This window comes from Chamaea fasciata, unplaced genomic scaffold (assembly GCF_029207755.1).
Source record: "Chamaea fasciata isolate MVZ Bird 193981 ecotype frontalis unplaced genomic scaffold, bChaFas1.0.hap1 SCAF_1, whole genome shotgun sequence".
Taxonomy (NCBI): Eukaryota; Metazoa; Chordata; class Aves; order Passeriformes; family Sylviidae; genus Chamaea; species Chamaea fasciata.
In genome coordinates, this window is record NW_027094086.1 from 151363064 (window position 1) to 151380687 (window position 17624).

Sequence of the window (17624 nt, forward strand, 5' to 3'; positions counted from 1 at the left end):
CACAGATGTAGTGGTTTCAAGTATTTCTGTTTCCCAAATTATGTGTGGTGGTTTGAGTGCCCACTAGAAATATCTACTTTTTTTTCTGCTGTGAGATAATATCAGGAGAAAAGCAAAGGTGTATCACCCTTCTATTGGCTTAACCAATATGCCAGTATTCAAACCTAGTCGCTGACTGGTTTTGCTATAACTTTCTTGAAAAGGTCACTGAGTGTCTAATACAATTATCTACTTTTTTCTGCTGTGACACATGATTAGGAGAAAATCAAAGGTGCATCATCTTTCTATTGGCATAATCACATGTCAATATTCAAACCTAGTTGGTGACTGGTTTTGCTGTAACTTTCTTGAAAAGGTCTCTGCGTATCTACTAAAATTATTTACTTTTTTCCTGTTGTGAGATAGTGTTAGGAGAAGAATCAAAGGTGCATCATTTTTCTACTGGCTTTACAAGATGTCTCTATTCAAACCTAGTTGCTGACTGGTTTTACTACAACTTCCTTGAAAAAGTCACTTCCGTGCAAAACCAGCGCAGCAGAGAACCCCCAGAGTGGGAATACTTTTAAAAACACAGAGAATTTTGGATGCTGTTTGTGGGAAGTATTAAAGGCAATAAGGCTTTCAGAAAGCTGTGAAAGCAAGCCCCGGAAACAAAAGGAGCAGAAGAATTTAGACTTAGCTGCAACCGCAAAGCTTGAAAGTAGGAGAAGTTACAATAGTACAGCAAGCAAGGAGATGAAACAATAGTCTGGGTCTTAGGTTTGGCTAGGATAGATCTTAGGACTGCAGAAAAATATGCTTAGCAAGATAGTAAAAAATTTTGAGCTTAATAACGGAATATTGTTTATTGTTAATAGAAAGCGTACAAGCAAGCATTGTTTGAAGCAGGTGTACGTGTGCTTTCAGTGATTGGCTAGAACAATTGTCAGCTTTATCAATATGATATTATTATATATAATAATTATATATATATTATATATAATTATATTAATATAGCAATATTAGCTATTGGCTGGAAAACTTTTAAAATGCCCTGTAACAAAGAAATCTTTCACTGCTGCTGGCAGACGTGAGCTGTTGCCGTCTTTCAATTGTCTCAAGCCCTGTTATGAGACTGAGGAAATAAAAGTTTGAGGAACTTTGAGGATAAAATAAAATAAAATAAAATAAAATAAAATAAAATAAAATAAAATAAAATAAAAGTTCCAGGAATGTCTAGCAGTAGTCCCATCCCGTTCATGCACAAAGCTCCAACACAGCTGTTAGCAAGACGTGAGCTATTGCCATCTCTCGCCTCACCCTGTGCTGAGGCTGATGTTGCAATAAAAGCTCAAGGAACATCTCCCAGCAGTCCCGTTCCGTTATTTGGAAATACTAAGATCCAACATCCCATGTTGGAATTCTGGAAACGTAGATTTTAGGATTTTAGTGTATAGTAATGTAATATGTGGGGCAAGATGGAGACTTCAGGGCAGAGGTTAGTTGTTCTCTTTTCACCACATTCTTCCTCCTTCTCCGTGGGTTTGGGTGGTTTTCTGTAACTGGTTATTTATTTATATATCTATTTATGTATTTCTGTAATTGGTCAACAAAGCCTGCATTGCCGACTTCAAGTGGTTCATTATTGGGTTTCAAGTAAAAATAATTTGGGTGGCACTTCACAGTTGGACGGATTGTCCTTGAAAAGACCTAGTGGAGATAGAGAGGCACCTCCATTTTTACCTCCATTTCCTGACTTGCTAGTTAGAGCTCCTAACTAGAGCTCGTTAGACTGTAATATAGATAAGAATTAACGAAACAAACATGAAACAGTGACTCCCACATATGAATCCTGGCTCAAACACAAAGAACAAAAGAAGATAATGTCTTGGGTTATGTAACCAAAAAAAAAAAGTTAATTCTATTCCATCTGTTGAAACTCGTTTGGGGAGGTGTTTTCTCTTTATCCGTTGTAACTCCAGGAGGGAGGGGGCGGCTGCCTTTCTGATAACAAGCCAGCTGTTAAAACTGGGTGGGGCATTGTTTCTTATCTCTTTCCACCCTCCCAGAGGATATCTTCTGTTAATGGGCCATTAAAGCTCATCACCCCAGTGCCTCTCGTTACCTCCATGGGGATATCTTCTGTTCATGGACCATTAAAGCTCACCAATGACACGACACATTACATCATCCCATTGTGAGATGCTCCACCCAGGGAGGAGGAGCCAAACCATTTCCACCTAGATAAAAAGGAGTCACAAGTGTCACCAGACATCCAGTGTTCCCACAGGACTGCCGAAGGAAGACCAGACCCATCTCTGGACCCTTTCTCTACAGCACCATCTCTACTTCCAACAGGACCACATCTGCCACTCCAGATGGGCTTACTTTTGGACTGTTTCCAGCACCCTGACCAACAGGGTGTCAGGTTGTATTCTGACTCTGTCAATGGTCTTTTGTATTATTGCCTTTATTTTATTTTACTTCCTTTATTTTTTCTCCTTTTTTTTTTTCTTTTTTTCTTTTTTTCTTTTTTTTCTTTTTTTCTTTTTTTCTTTTTTTCTTTTTTTCTTTTTTTCTTCCTATCAAATTGTATTTCTGACTTGGAGCCTCTCACTGCTTTCAAACCGCCACACAAGTAAAAATAATTTGGGTGGCATTTCACAATAGGACGGATTGTCCTTGAAAAGACCTTGTGGAGATAGAGAGGCACCTCCATTTTCACCTCCATTTTCACCTCCATTTTCTAACTCGTGAGTTAGAGCTCATGGCTCATGAGACTGTAATACAGACAAGAAATAATAAACACCGAACACCAAATCGTGACTCCCGTATATAAATCCCGGCTCTAATATAAAGAAGAAAAGGAGATAAGAAACCAAAAAGCCACCCCAGACTCACCTCTCTTGAGGAGGCTGGCGCGGTAGCGGCCCTCCAGGGTGCAGTTCCAGCGCTCGAAGCGGAACTGGTACTGGCACTCCAGGGCGCTCATGCTGATGGCCTCCATCAGGGTCTCGGCCACGCCAGGGTCGCGCCGGCACATGCGGCGCTGCTTCTTCTCCAGCTTCAGGCGGTCACACACCTTGTAGTGGGCCTTGGCGGCCGCCTCCTCCATTTCCGACGTCAGAGGGAGGATGGTCAGGGGTTCGTTGCCCGTCAGCCTGCCGAAAAATGAGAGGGGCACTGCGGTGAGGGCGGGGAATGTGGGTGTCGAATGCGAAAAGTCAGGCAGCAGCACGGTGTCTGTGGGAAACTGAATCATGCAGATTTCTCATACTGGCCTGGGATATTGCGGCCTGAGAAACTGGAAGGAGGAATTTAAACAGTCCTTGGAGAAAGTAAAACAACCCTTGCAGGTGTTGTTTGCCTCCCCGTTGTTTACTTGCAAGAAATGATTGAGGGGTGTTGCTCCTGACTGTCCAATGATGTTAATGTGTTGGTTTTGCTGTCCAATGAAGTTCTACTCCATCAGAACTGTCTATAAAAGAAGATTTCCAAGAGTAAAGATTGCTCTCACTTGCTAATAAGCCTGAGAGTCTGTGTGTTGATTTCTACAGCCGTTCCTAATCAGAGTGACAGGGGAAAACAAGAACTGTTGGAGGAAATTCTCCCCCATGAGGGTGGTGAGACCCTGGCACAGGTTGTGCAGAAAGGCTGTGGTTGCAGCATCCCTCAAAGTGTCCAAGGCCAGGCTGGACACTGAGTGCTGGATTATACTCTTTATCTGACCCGGAGATGGGGCAACTGAGGGGCATTTTAAAAACTTTTATTCTATTTTCAGTCTCATGTGAGGGGTGGGACAATATAGATCTTATAATTCACGCCATCACAATCAGAATGTGAAATCAGAAGAATCAGAAGCCAAAGTACTTCCTAATTACAACCCATTATAAGCGTTTCTTGGTCTATCAGATTTTGCCACACCATGCTATTAATGCCTTAAAGCCAATCATCTAAAATCACCCCTTGTGGGTCCTACTACAATGCAAAACTGATCTAGTGAGCGGCATCACCACCCAGGGCAGGGGCTTGGATCTAGAGATGGTCTTTAAGGTCCTTCCAACCCAAACCACTCTGGGATTCTGTGAAATACAGCCGGTGATAGAAATGGTGTTCCATGAAATACAGCCACTTATAGAAAATATGCATAGAGGAATCCATGCTCTCAGGCACAGGGTGAGATTGGTGAGGTGTCCTGTGCAGGGACACGAGTGGGACTCAATCCTTGCAGGTTCCCTTCTAACTCAAGATATTCCGTGGTTTTTAATCTAAAATTGGGCCTAAGGTGACATAGAAAGCAAAGGACATATCAAGGTGCCACTCATAGAAAATCTGCATAATCATCCCTGCCTTGCTTTTGAGCAGCTCTTGGTGGGATTCAGGGCCAAGAAAGGATCACAAATATCATGGATCACACGACAGAACACAGCAAAAGAATTTATAAAAGACTTTCAAGACAGGACACCAAGGGGAGTGGCCCAGGTGCTCAGTGGTCTGAGTTTCTTGTGACAAACTTGAGCCCCTGGGAAACTTTATTCCATCTGCTCCTTCCACAAATCCCAAATTCCCAGAAGCCAAGATACAGCCTGTGATAGAAATGGGGTCAGTGGTGGGATCAGGATCTCCTGGCTGAGCATCCCTTTGGACTTGATTGTACAGTGAGGCTCCTCACAGTGTGTGTGCGAGGTGGCAGCAGGAAAAAGGTAAGAGGAAATACTTGGATTTATGCTTCCTACCAGCTCTCACAGAGCTTGTCTGGACATAAACCCTTGGTCACCTCCGCCACAGGACTGTGTTTAAATGTGAAAGTGGAAAGAAATCGTTTCAGGTGCCTCACTGCATGAACTTGGTGAACTGGCAAAAATACACGAGCACCACTGTCACTGTCCTGGGCATAAACAAAAAAAATCATTTTTTTCACATCAAGCAGAGCCAGAACCCAGCTTGGGAAGGGACAGAGCATGATTTGTCCCATCAAAGCCCAAGAGACACCATGAGAAAGCACAGAAAGCCACCCTGCCCCCAGCAGAAGAGATCCCGACATAAAACCCAGCGAGCCACAGCCCGAGGCTGGAGAGCAGGATACACTTTCCAGGAGATGCTGCCAAAAGCTTTTACAAGACAGAACAAGCTCAAAACCTAAAAAACCCCCCCCACATAACCCAAAGAAATTCGTGTCCCTTTGCCTTGTCCCCTCCCTCCCCTGCCTTCTCCCAGCACAAGGTCCTTGACTCTACAGTGGGCAACAAAAGATGCCAGTGGACTGTTCCCGGTGTCAAGTGACGAGCTGCTGGAAAAGGACCAGGCTGGCATGGGCCCCAGGGAGCAGAGAGGCTGCAGGAACATCTGCTGGGCTCAGGAGAGCTTTGTTGGCCAGGCTGCTGTACCCCAGTGTCCTGGCTCTGCCCCGTTCCGGCCAGGTGCCAGTCCACACAGTCAATGGGAATCGCTCTCCGGGCTCGCACAGGACCTGGAGACACAATCCCTAGCCAGAAAGAAGAGTGGCTGAAATCCAGAACTGGAAACATGCTGGAATGGTGCAGTCCTGCAACCGGGGAGCACAGGGGTGGGCTGGGGGCTCGGACATCTCCAGTGCTGCAGGAGCACTGGGAAAAACGGGGTGATGGGAATGGGAGGGGAGCACTCCCTCACCCCCTTTGCTGAGATCCTGGAAACCCTTTAAAGCCCAACCTGTCCTGCAGGAGCAGTGATTTGCTGATTTTAATGAGCATTTCTCTCTCATCAGTGGGATGCATCCTGCCAGCAGCACATTTCCTGAGGGCAGGCACTCAGGATGCTTTAACTCCCAAGCCTTGGTGCACAACGGGCATAAAATCCAGACCTGAGTCCCAGCCAGGGACATCCAGTACAGATCCAATCATTACTGAGGCATTGATGAGGTGATTCAATATCAGATATCTCAGGGAGGGAGCAAAAATGACTGAGGTGGGGTTTTTAGAACAAAGATGGGCAGGAAAACATTCTCCTTCAGTTACATTCAAAGGTATTGATGTCTCCAGAAAAATCCTGCAGTGATACAAGCACGGAGTGGTTTGTGGGAAACATGGAAAAATATCTTTCCTCAAGTTTTGCTCCCCCCAAAATAGTAATAAAAATGAAAAAAAAAATAATCTGAAAGGCCAAACAGCAAGGTCTATTTGAAGCATATTTTAACCTTTTCATTTTTGGTCTGTCCCAGCTGCTCCCCAGCTCCCACGGGGCTCATTCATGAGAGAGGTGCCTCAGTCTGAGCTTCACTGGAGCAAAGACCTGTAACAAAATCTCCAGGATGTTCATCCCTGCCTTTCAGGATACTCTAAAGATTCATTCCTGCAAACTTTCACGGTTGGCACAAGACCCTCAGCAGGCAAAGGGGAATGAGGAAGGCATCAAAGCATTTCCTAAGCTCCCTCTCCCCATTTTCTCTTTCCAGCTGAGCAGGGGATTGTTCACCTCAATGGTCTGGAAAAAAGCTCCAAGGATCCTGCAGGAGATGGCTCTTGGAGCAAGGAGGGACATGGGAATTGATCCTACAGCCAAGATTTCTGCAGAGCAATTGGTGATTTTCACCCTCTGCCCACCTTTCCCTCTCAGGCGCTTAGCTTTGGGATACTTTAAATTACAGTTTCCCACAGAGCAGCCGTCCAAAACTTGCTGAGAGCAATCGTGTGGATCTCCAACAGAAGTCACCTAAACACACACGGAATAAAGATCCAGGGACCGGCAGGAAATAGGATTCATGGTGCCACAACTGGAGGAAGAACAACCCTTGTAACACCATGGTGAACACACACCCGCTCATCCCTGCCTGCGTTACTCCTCTGAAGCATCCCTGGAGCAAGACAAGGGGAAAATTAAGGGGGAAAAGGGGTTTTCCCTCAGCAGCAAGCAGAAACTCTGTCAGGTGAAGAGCAGAAGCCACACACACACACACACATGGACCCACACACACGTTTTTCCCTCCCCGGGGCCCTCGGCTCCGCACGCACATTCCAGAGGCCCTGGGAACAGGGGTGAGGTGGCACTCTGCAGAGTGTGGCATCAATAACAAAGCCCAGGCAGAGCCAGGGAGAGCTGCCCCACCTGACACGCTGCTGCTGCTGCTGCATGGAACCCTTCTAATCCCATAAAGCCCTTTTATGCAACCTCGGCTGAGCAAGGTCCTGTAAGGCAACGGTGTCAGTCGGACGCTTTCTCAGCTCCTCACAAAGGCCAAGCTGTTCTTGCCAAGGAAATGTTTCAGGGGAGGTGTGTGTGTTTTTGTTTTTTACACACCCAAGCCACGACTGTTACGATTAAACTGCCAGCCAGAACCTTGTGATTGTGTTGTTTCGCTCCAACAACACGCCTAAGTGTCCACTTAGTGGACACCTCTGAGTGGGAAAAGGTTGAAACTGGGTGAATCTTTAGGGTTCCTTCTGCGCCAAACTGTTTTACGCCAGATTCCAAGAATCCAAAGGATTGTGTGTGTGTGTCCACCAGGAACCCGGAGAGAGAGAGGAAACAGCTCATTGTACACAACCCAGGGAGGTTTAACTCTCTGGAAGTTAACTCCGGCCTCTCTGAGAGCAACATTAACCTCCAGAGTCCAGAGACTGTTAAAAGAATTCAGGATTTTGAATTTCTGCTTCAAAATTTTGCACTTTGACGAACCTCGTGGGTTCCAGGACATTCTGTGCGTTTTTTTCACCTGACCTTGCCCAATTTCTGCTCCAAGTGCAACATCCAAACCTCAGGAAGGACCTGGCTGCTCTGTGCCACACCCACCACGCTGAAAGGAACCTCTGCAGCATCATTTGTGCTGCTCCCATTCCAGACCCACCAGTTTGAAGCCAGGAAATCAGAAGGTTTAGCATTAATTGATGGAAAAAAGCCAGACCCATCTGGTTTGCACACGCTCTGTTGGTGTCGCTCGGCTTCCTCGGTCGTGAACTTCATCTCGAACATTGCTAATTATATTTTTTTTTTTCCTGGAGTTCAACCACCCAAGGGTTTGGGAGAGATCCCAAGCCCACTAAACAGGCCTGGTTTTATCTGTGACATCATGGAATTATTGCCCTTCCAAGAGGCAATTCAGGACAGATCCTGCTTCCCACTCATCTCAGGGGTCGAGAGCTCTTACGGCCTCATCAGCTCACACCTCCATCAGTGCCCCTGGATTGTCCCTTGGTTAAGTGGGGACTTTCCTGATGAGGATTTGAGCAGGATGAGGCAGATTTAAGGCACCTACACAGACCTGTCAGTGCACCCCCGTTTTTGAGGTTCTCCAGAGTTCCCTTTGGCAAGTGCCACTGGAGACGGGATCCAAGGTGAGCTGTTTGTCTCTGCTATTCCCATCTGGAATGACAGGGCTGTTCAAGTACTGCATTCCCATCCCACTTTCTCCTGTGTTAGAAAGTTTCTCTTTGGTCCATCCGTACAACGACTGAATTAATTCTGGTTCCACCTTCCACATGATTTTTTTTTTTTTTCCTGTGGAATCGTCACACTTTCAGCCCTTTTTCTTCTCTTTCCACCGCTTTTCATTTAATAATTAAAAAAAAAAGCTTCTGGAAAATTGACAACTTGACCACGAGTCTTCATTACACCACCTAAATTAATGATTGCACAGCTCAAGGAGTCTGAGTTATGCTGGACACCAGGCCTACATTATTTTAATTTGCACCCAATAGCCTCCAGTTGCTCTCTCTCTCCTCCTATCATCACATTCCCACACCGTGAACCTTTCCTAAACTGATTTATCACTCTCCTCCTCCCACAAACGCTGTTGAATATTTGGAGCATAAAAACCCAAAAGTCCAAGAAAAAAAAAATTTAATTTCGGGGTGAGTGATGAATATTTTATATTTGTAGGAAGAGCTGGACACTGAAGGCTCAACTACCTCATTCTGCACTGTCTTGTTTGGGTTTTTAAGTGCCCACATGAACTCTGAACTCTAAAATATCCTTTATCTCCTTAGATAAACAGAGCCATAAAAAAAAGGCTATGGATTCTCCAAACCTCAGGCTTCCAAAATGAAATCTCAACAAGTGCTCACAAAGATTGTTCCATCTGAATTCTCCACTTCTACCTCAACCCTTTCCCGGTGTAATTTTCCCAGCGATCTCCTCTGACAGGATGTTGTGACATCGTGAGGGTCAAGGAAGGTGACAGAAGACAAAAATGTTTTTCCCAGCCTGAGGGAATCCAAACCCTCCAGGCCTGTACAAGACAAAGCTAGAAATGAAACCCAGCCTTGCTAAAACTCATCTTTGCAGGTTCCTCATGGAAAAAAAATGGTTTTCCCAGCCTGAGGGCATCCAAACCCTCCAGGCCTTTACAAGATGAAGCTGAACCCCAGCTAGAAATCAAACCCAGCTTTGCTAAAAGTCATCTTTTCATGTTCCCCGTGCCCGTGGGAGTTCTCTTCCCTCGGGACCATTCCCAACCAGCTCTGCCTCGGGCTCACCTCTCCCTGTCATTGTCCCTGAACAATGGGGCCTTGCTGTGGGAGACCATTAAACAAAGCAATTGGAAACTCCAGCAACAGCAATTCCCATCGCGGATTTGATCCTTATCTCCCTCTCTCAACAAACCCGGCCAGAGCTTTCTCTAGGTGACAACCTCTCAAATGTCACTTCCTCCTTACGGCCAGCAGTGCCCAAATCTCAGGTGCGGCTTCTACACGAGTCACAGCCCCCCAACACAGAGGCTACTACAACGTTACACACTCCCAAAAACACAGGGTAGGGGCGATGGAGCCTTCCAACCTCACGGCATCCGGGTGGGACGCAGCCAAACCCCACAGTCCTGCTCCTAAGGACAGCATGTGCTCAGTAGGATCTTCTAGTGGAAGGTTCTGGGATTTTAGGATGGAGGGAAGTCCTTGGATCAGCCTCTGAGAGATGGGAAGGAGGAGGAGAGAGGACGAAAGTGACAGCACAGGGGGAATCCAAACCCAGCTGATCCCATTTAGCAGGGAAGGAAGCACCAGTCTCCTTATGGAATATGCTCAAACAGATTTTTTGTTTGTTTTGGTGGTTTTTTTGGTGGGTTTGTTTTGTTTTGGGTTTTGGTTTTTAGGGTTTTTTGGGTTTTTTTTGTTTTGGTTTTGTTTTGTTTTGTTTTTGTGTGTGCTTGTGGTTTTTTTGGTGTTTTTTTTTAAAATTTTGTTTGTTTGTTTTTTGTTTGTTTTTGGGGTTTTTTGGGGGGAAAAGGGTGCAGATTCTTGTAGGTTTCACTCTTTCAAGCCTTTTTTCAGCCATGCCTTGATAGATCCATACAGTGGCTTCCTGAACCTCCTCTGAGAGTCTTAGGATGGATACATGGACACGGAAGGATCCACAATTTTGGGCTCTACCCAGAGTTATTCCAGCAAAAAGGGAAAACAACAGCTGCTCCTGGACAAAATAAACCAACGGTGCAAACCTCCAGCTTTTCCCTTTCCAACACAGCTTCCCTGAATTTTCCTGAATGCCTCCAGAACTCACAGCAACCACTCCAAAGTTCTTGGCGGATGTTACCACATTTTATGCTCTCATGGAAGATTTCTCCCGGGCTGTTGAACACACAGAGGAATTTCCCCAGGCCTGCCCTGAGGAGAGCACTGGACTACAGCAACCAGCAGGTTGTTAAATCAGGAGGGATTTCTCTGGGAATGGGACAAGGCACGGATGGTTTTCTCCCAGATACAGCATGGTGGCTGCACGTATAAATAAACTTCCATCCAGTTTCCTGCCAAAACAGGCCCTCACCTTCCCCCTGGACAAATTACCAAAAAGTTTGGCATGCAATATATAAAGGAAAAAAATCTCTCAGTGGGTGAGCAGGGAAGATGTGACTCAGTTCAGCTGTGGAGGGCTGGAGATGTTCCCATTCCTGCAGAGGACTTTGTGGGATGGAGGTGCCACAAGGAACAGCTCCTCTGGCACCGTGGCCATCAGGAGCACCATGAGAAACTCCTCCAAGCAGGAGACCTGCACTGGTTTTGAATTACAACTCCTTGAAGGAAGAATTTCCCTTCCCCAGTGAGGGGGAACAAACTCAGGGAGATCCCACAGCAGAGGAAAGAATCAATTTCAGCTCTTTGGCGACGCACCTGAACCACAAGGCTGAAGAATTTCTCCTTTTTCCCCCCCTCCTCTCCTTACACCAAACCTTACTCAGGAAGTTTCCAGCTCATCAGACTAAAAAAAAAAAAAAAAAAAAAAAGATATTTAACAATTTTTATTTTAGGTCAACACCTCAGCCCCAAGAGCTAATTCCCCTGGAACGACCCGCTCTGCCCGCAAACAAGCAGAAGCAGAGAAAGAGGGGCGGGCAGGGAAAGGTTTGTTTCCTCTGCCCTTCATCCTCTCAAGAATGAAACAACAATCGGGGAGATTTAAAAGGATTTTCAACCCAACCGTGCCAGTGGAATGCACGGGCCAGGCGGCAACAGGGGCTTTCACTGTCGATTTAAGAGGCATTAGCTCTGCCCCTGGCAGCCTGTGCCAGGAATTATCCCCCCAGTGCCATCTCCTCCTCGGCTGGACAGCTCCTGGACCCCCAATCCAAACGCCTGCTCCTTGCCCGGCCACTGCTTATTTTTATTTCGTTTATTTTTTTAGCCTAACATCGTTTCTTTTGGCCTGGAGCCTGGCTCCGGCATGGGCAATGAGGAGCAGGTTTTGGTGCAGGGAAATGGGGAACAGTGGGATGGAAGATGAGGAATTAACACAGAGGAGAAAAATAAAAGGTTTGTTTTAAGCCATTAACTCCACGTGGTCTAGAGGGGTGGGAAAAAAATCCAAAATGCCAAAAAGTGACAGATTTTCAGAATATTTGGGCTTTTCTTTGGGGTTTTTTGGGGGAAGGGGGAGAATAGTTTGTGGGTTTTGGGTTTGTTGGGGTTTTTTCACACTACTGAATATCCTTTTATCCTAGGATCTCAGCTCCATCCCTAACACAGGGTTAGAGAAATCCATGCTCTCGGGCACAGGGTGAGATTGGTGAGGTGCCCTGTGCAGGAACACGAGTTGGACTCAATCCTTGCAAGCCCCTTCCAACTCAAGATATTCCATGGTTTTTAATCTAAAATTTGGCCTAAAATGACAGAAAACAAAGAGCATTTCTAGATGCCACTTATAGAAAACATGCAAAATCATCCCTGCCTTGCTTTTGAGCAGCTCTTGGTGGGATTCAGGGCCAGGAAAGGATCACAAATGTCATGGACCACAAGACAGAACACAGCAAAAGGATTTATAAAAGATTTTCAAGACAGGAGACCAAGGGGAGTGGCCCAGGTGCTCAGTGGTCTGAGTTGCTTGTGACAAACTCGAGCCCCATGGAAGCCCCCTCTGTTCCATCTGCTCCTTCCACAAATCCCAAATTCCTAGAAGCCAAAATGTCATCTGTAAACCTGCAGAAACAGCTTTGATTTTCTGTTCCAAGCCCAGAGAACCCACATTCACAGTCTTTCTCACCAGCTTCCCTTATCTGGGAAGAGTTGCACAGAATAAATGATATTTGCCATTTGAAATCTAAACTAAGAGGCCCGAGAAGGCCATAAAAGTTTGTTCCCTCAGCTTCTTGCACTGATGCTGGTTTTTATTTATTCCAGCAGGTTTAGCAAGAAGGAATCAGAAAACATCCCAGAGAGGGGTAAGGACACTCCTTCAAAAGGATAACATAGTTTCAAAAGGATAATTTTAATTATCCTAATTAATAATAATAATATAATAATAATCATATCCTTCAAAAGGATAATTCCAGTTCCCAAAACGCATCCTGCCCATCCTTCTGGCTCTCTGCAGCTCAAACTCCTGACGCAAGGTGTGAGCAAACCCTGCAGATCCAGCCAGGGCTGGAAGTTCCACAGGGAGGACTCTGCTCAGGGCAGTGCAAGGATCAGACCTTTTGACTCAGACCAGGCACAGCATTAAAAAAAAAAATAATAATAATAACAATAATAAATGGCAGACATTGAGAAGGGAGCCTCTCTTTTTTTTTTTTTTTTCCAAACTGCACATCATTAAACGTCAAGGCTCGCTGCCACCGGATGTTGTGAAGCCCAAAATGATGAACGGGCTCCAAGAGGGATTAAACAAACTCAGGAAAGGGAGGTTCATCCAGATGGGTGATGAAACACGAGGGCTCAGGAAGCCTCTAAACCACAGGCTGCCAGCAGGGAGCAGGACACGTCAGGAGCCACATCACTGGTCCCAGTTCTCCTTGGATCCCCCAGAGATCCCTCTCTGTCTGCAGAAACCGTTGATTTGACCCCATTTGGCAGCTGTTGTGCTCCCAGCCACCTGCAAGGTGCTTCTTGCTCCAGCCACAGCATTTGGATATTTAACATTTAACCCACCTGCACTCTGGGACCCTTTGGACGATGGCAAACACGGCCCCAGAGGTGTCAAACACACACCACACACTGATATTTTTGCAACTGGGGCCTTCCAGGGCTTATAAAAGAGAGAGAGAGAGAGAGACTTTTTATAGATAATAAGAAAGGAATAGGACAAGGGGGAATGCTTTTAAATAAAGAGATTTAGACGAGGTGCTACGGAAACGTTCTCAGCTGGTGACAAAGAGCTTGTCCAGAGAGGCCGTGGCCGCCCCATCCCTGGAAGTGTCCCAGGCCAGGTCGGATGGGGCTGGAGCAATCCCAGCACGAGGCTCCAGGGTCCCAGCAGGGCTCCCACCCACGGCAGCCCCGCGCACGCCGGGCTGTGGGCACGGCTCGCACGGCTCCCGCGGGCCATGTGTCAGTGTCACTCTCCCGCTGCCAGGGAATGCGGCTCACTTCCCACTCCGTCCCCGTTTGTCTCCCTCACACCTCAGCCAGCCCTTTTGTCCGCTTTGGGGTGGGCTGGGGTGGGGGGAGTGAAGGCTGAGCAGCTCTGCAGCAGCAGGATCCAGCCTGGGCCTTTCCCTGCCTTGTATCCCATCTGTGGGGTCGGTTGTGCCGTCCATCCCGAACACTGCCCGGTCTGTTCCCGGCAGATGCTGCAGCCACAGAGCTGCCCTTGCCCAGACCACAGAGCCTGGCAGCCAGGGGAAGAAACTCCTTGGAGCCAAGGCAGCAGCTTCCCTGGCTGCCTGGAGATATCCCTGTGTGCACACACACACAGGCTCCGGGCAGAGATTTTCTCCAAAGAGAAAATCAAGCTCACTCTCCAGACAACACAAATGAAATCAAACCTTCGAGGGAAGCACAGAGAGTGCAAAGAGCTCGTCGAGTTCATTTGGACAGAAAAACAACTGGAGAATGAGCTTCTCCCTCCTTCCCCAGCCCTAGTTTTATATCCAGGACCTGGAGGTCCCAGCTGGAAGCAGAGACTGGCTCTTGGTCAACTTCTGGGTAAATGACAACTTCTAGAAACAAGCATGTGGATTCAGGGAGGAGGGGGGGGTCAGCTCTCCCCTCCCCTCCCAACGTTACCAGCCCCTATTAGATATCCCTGGGAGGTCAGCTCGTGGAGGATTGGGATGGTTGGGCGGTTTGACACATCATCTCAGCTATTTTGGGAGCAGTTTACGGGTCTGCAATTCCTCCCCTGCACAGCCCCCGATAGCTTTTCCACTCTAATGTCACATTATCCTCGTGGCAGGTTTCAAAACTAAACAGGTGAAAAAACAAACTTTCAGGGCACTGGGCAGAGCAGGATGCACGAGAGGCTTTGGGGTGATGGGGTGGTGGAAGTTTATCCTCGTCCTGAGCCCCAGCACAGGTTGTGGGAATCCCTTGTGAGCACAGAGGCTGATTCCTGACAAAACTCAACAGGAAGACACCCAAAGGCTCTTGCAGGAAGCTCATCCCATGACAAAAGGTGTCTTGTGAATGACTTCCTGAAGGAGCCTTGCAGTCCTGAGGCTTCACAAGCCTCAAATGGGACTTTAAGGGTCAAATCTCCAGCTAAACAAAGCAGCTCTGGCCAAGTTTTCGAAATCAGGTAAGAATGAGATTCCACCAGTGAAGGGGAAGCTGTTCTTGCTGCTGCGTCCAGGAAGTCACCAACACCACAAAACCATTTTTCTGCTCCAGATTCAGGGGCACTGCGTGGTCCTTCCTTCCTTCCCTGCCACCCCCTGAGTGTTGCCCCTTCCCTGGGGCTCCCCCAGCCTCCAAAGCCCCCCACACCTCAACTTGTGTGTGGAGGGGAGGAAAAGGGGAAAGAACAAACCGTGTGAACACCTGCTGATGCTCAGGGCTGCACCCAGGCCCAGTTTTGTGGCAGGGAAGCAGATGCTGGGGTTAATCAGAGGGGATAAATAAATCAGTATTGGCGTTTTTAACAGACCTCAGCTACCTTTTGAATGTGACTTGACTACAGAACACTGGCAAGGACCTCAGCCAGACCTACCCTGGCCAAAACTTCAGGTGAACACCCTCAGGATACTTGCTGAGTTCAGCACATACCTGTTTTCTTTTTTTTTTTTAATACTATATAAAGTCTGTCTGAACAAAGAGCCACGTAAACCAAAATACTCCAGGCCAGGGAAAGCCACAGTTCTGTTCTGTGAGTGCTGCTGAGACGACAGGACTGCACAACATCCATAAAATTGGGAAAAAGAGGGAGAGCTGTTTTTTTTATACAGTGGTAGGATGAATAGAAGGAGTTTTAAACTAAAAGAGGAGATATTTTGATTAGATATAAGGAAGAAATTCTTCCCTGTAAGGCACCACATCCCTGGAAGTGTCCCAGGCAAGGCTGGATGAGGCTTGGACCAACCTGGGATAGTGGAAGGTTTCCCTGCTCATGGCAGGGGTGGAATGTTGAAGTCCCTTCCAACCCAACCCAACCTCTGATCCACTCCAAAGCGATGCATTTGTGCTCAGCAGTTGAAAGGCAAATCCTTTGTGCCTCGTATTAAAGCAGCACGTGGGGCACACTCCACCAACCAGTATTAGGGAAAGCATTTCCTTCCTGTATTGATCATCCACGCAGCCCCACAAAGTGGCATTAAAAAGGCAGGGGGCAGGACAACAAGCCAAGTGTTATACATAGCAAATTCTGATTAGATTATGAAACTTTAAGAAGATCTTAACAAGTGGACAGTGTGCATTTTACATAATTAGCTTGCTACTTATAAATGCCTCCCATAGTGCCAATGGCAGATTTTCACCACCTAAAATAGCCTAAAGCCGTCGGATTCGAGAGCTCCTGCCATCCCAATTTAGATCAACTCAAAACACACAAACCACGAGGCGGTTTCGTTACACCAAGATTAAGAATTGAATCGGCTCTTGTGTGCCTGGATGGTGGAAGGGGCACAAGATTACAGAGGGCAAAGACATATTATGTCACCGTGTGCCTCGCCAGCCCAATCCTCGCTGAATGTGGCAGCTGTTCCTCACGGCGTTCGGGGAGATTGCGGGTTACGTTTGGGGGGGACGGAGCCTGGCTTCAGGGCTGGATGTGAAGTTGTGGGATGCCACAGCTGCATCCATATTCATCGAGCTGCTCCCCAGCCCTGTGAGACTCATCCTTCATCGAACTGGGGCTGTTCCACTGCAATTCCAAGAACCAGCTCAGAGCGAGCCTCGAGTTACAACCGCTGCCTAAAAAAGGCGACCTCAGGAGCAGCAGGGCAGGTAAAGAAACCGTTTTGATTTGCAAGAGCTGGGGGTGTTTGAGAAGTCCCAACAAAAGCAGAGCTTACACTGTGTTACTCCCGTGCCAATCCTCTGCATCCCTGGTGCCTGCAGTTAAAGGGAAAAACACTAATTCTAATTCATTTTAATTTTAAAATCCTAATTTAAAAGTGCAAGAAAATACGATAGGAAGTATCTTGAGGAAAAAAACTCTCAGGGGAAGAGCGTCCGCAAGTTTAGAGCTATCCCAGCGTGTAAACACCATCCGAAACACCTTCAGTCAATCTGTGCAAATTCCCATTTCCTAAAGCACGCATCAAAAGCTCAGAAAAGCAGCAGAGCAGAAAGACGTTTCCTAAATCATGGATTACCCAGAAAAATGATGTTGTATCTTCACCTGCTGGGAACAGGGCTGAGAGATCAGTAAAGCTGCCATGGTCTAATACTGGGTCCTTTCACTGGGCATTTCCAAGTCCCAAAGAACTTGAGGAAAAAGGAAAATTCTTCTAATACCCTCCAAAGAGAGCTGGAAAGGGACTTGGGACAAGGGCTTGGAGGGACAGGGCACAGGGAATGGCTTCAAACTGCCAGACGGCAGGGCTGGATGGGATATTGGGAAGGAATTCCTGGCTGTAAGGGTGGAGAGATCCTGGCAGAGGGTGCCCAGAGAAGCTGTGGCTGCCCCTGGATCCCTGGAAGAGTCCAAGGCCAGGCTGGATATTGGGGCTTGGAGCAACCTGGGATAGTGGAAGGTGTCCCTGCCCATGGCAGGGGGGTGATATGAGATGATTTATCCTTTACCCTTCTAACCCAAACCATTGATTCTGTGATTTCCCTTTGTCCTTACAGTTTTATTCTTTCAACCTCAGAAATTGAGGGTTTGGGGGGGTCTATTCCCCAACCAATCTCCAGCACAGGGTTTGAATCTTTTCCTTTAGAAAGATTGTTGGGTTTCAGCTGAATGGAAGGCCTTGAGTTTCATCTGCGAGAAACTACAGAGGGGCCAGGAGTCCCAGCTGAGAAAAATCCCAACAATGGACACATCTGGGAAAAGCCAAATGGTGCAATTTCTGCACAACTGGTGCA

At 47.0% G+C, this 17624-nt stretch overlaps 1 protein-coding gene across 2 annotated transcripts in view; it reads right to left on the minus strand.

Annotated features, from left to right (window-relative positions):
- WNT9A (Wnt family member 9A) overlaps nt 1-17624 on the minus strand; it is a 57081-nt gene that overhangs the window by 16212 nt on the left and 23245 nt on the right. The window contains exon 2 of one of the 2 annotated variants that reach the window (XM_066197396.1): nt 2881-3140. In XM_066197396.1, the coding sequence (XP_066053493.1) occupies nt 2881-3140 (260 nt within the window). Of the gene's footprint in view, nt 1-2880; nt 3279-17624 lie in introns of those variants that run through there. The other variant, XM_066197315.1, reaches the window with a different exon arrangement.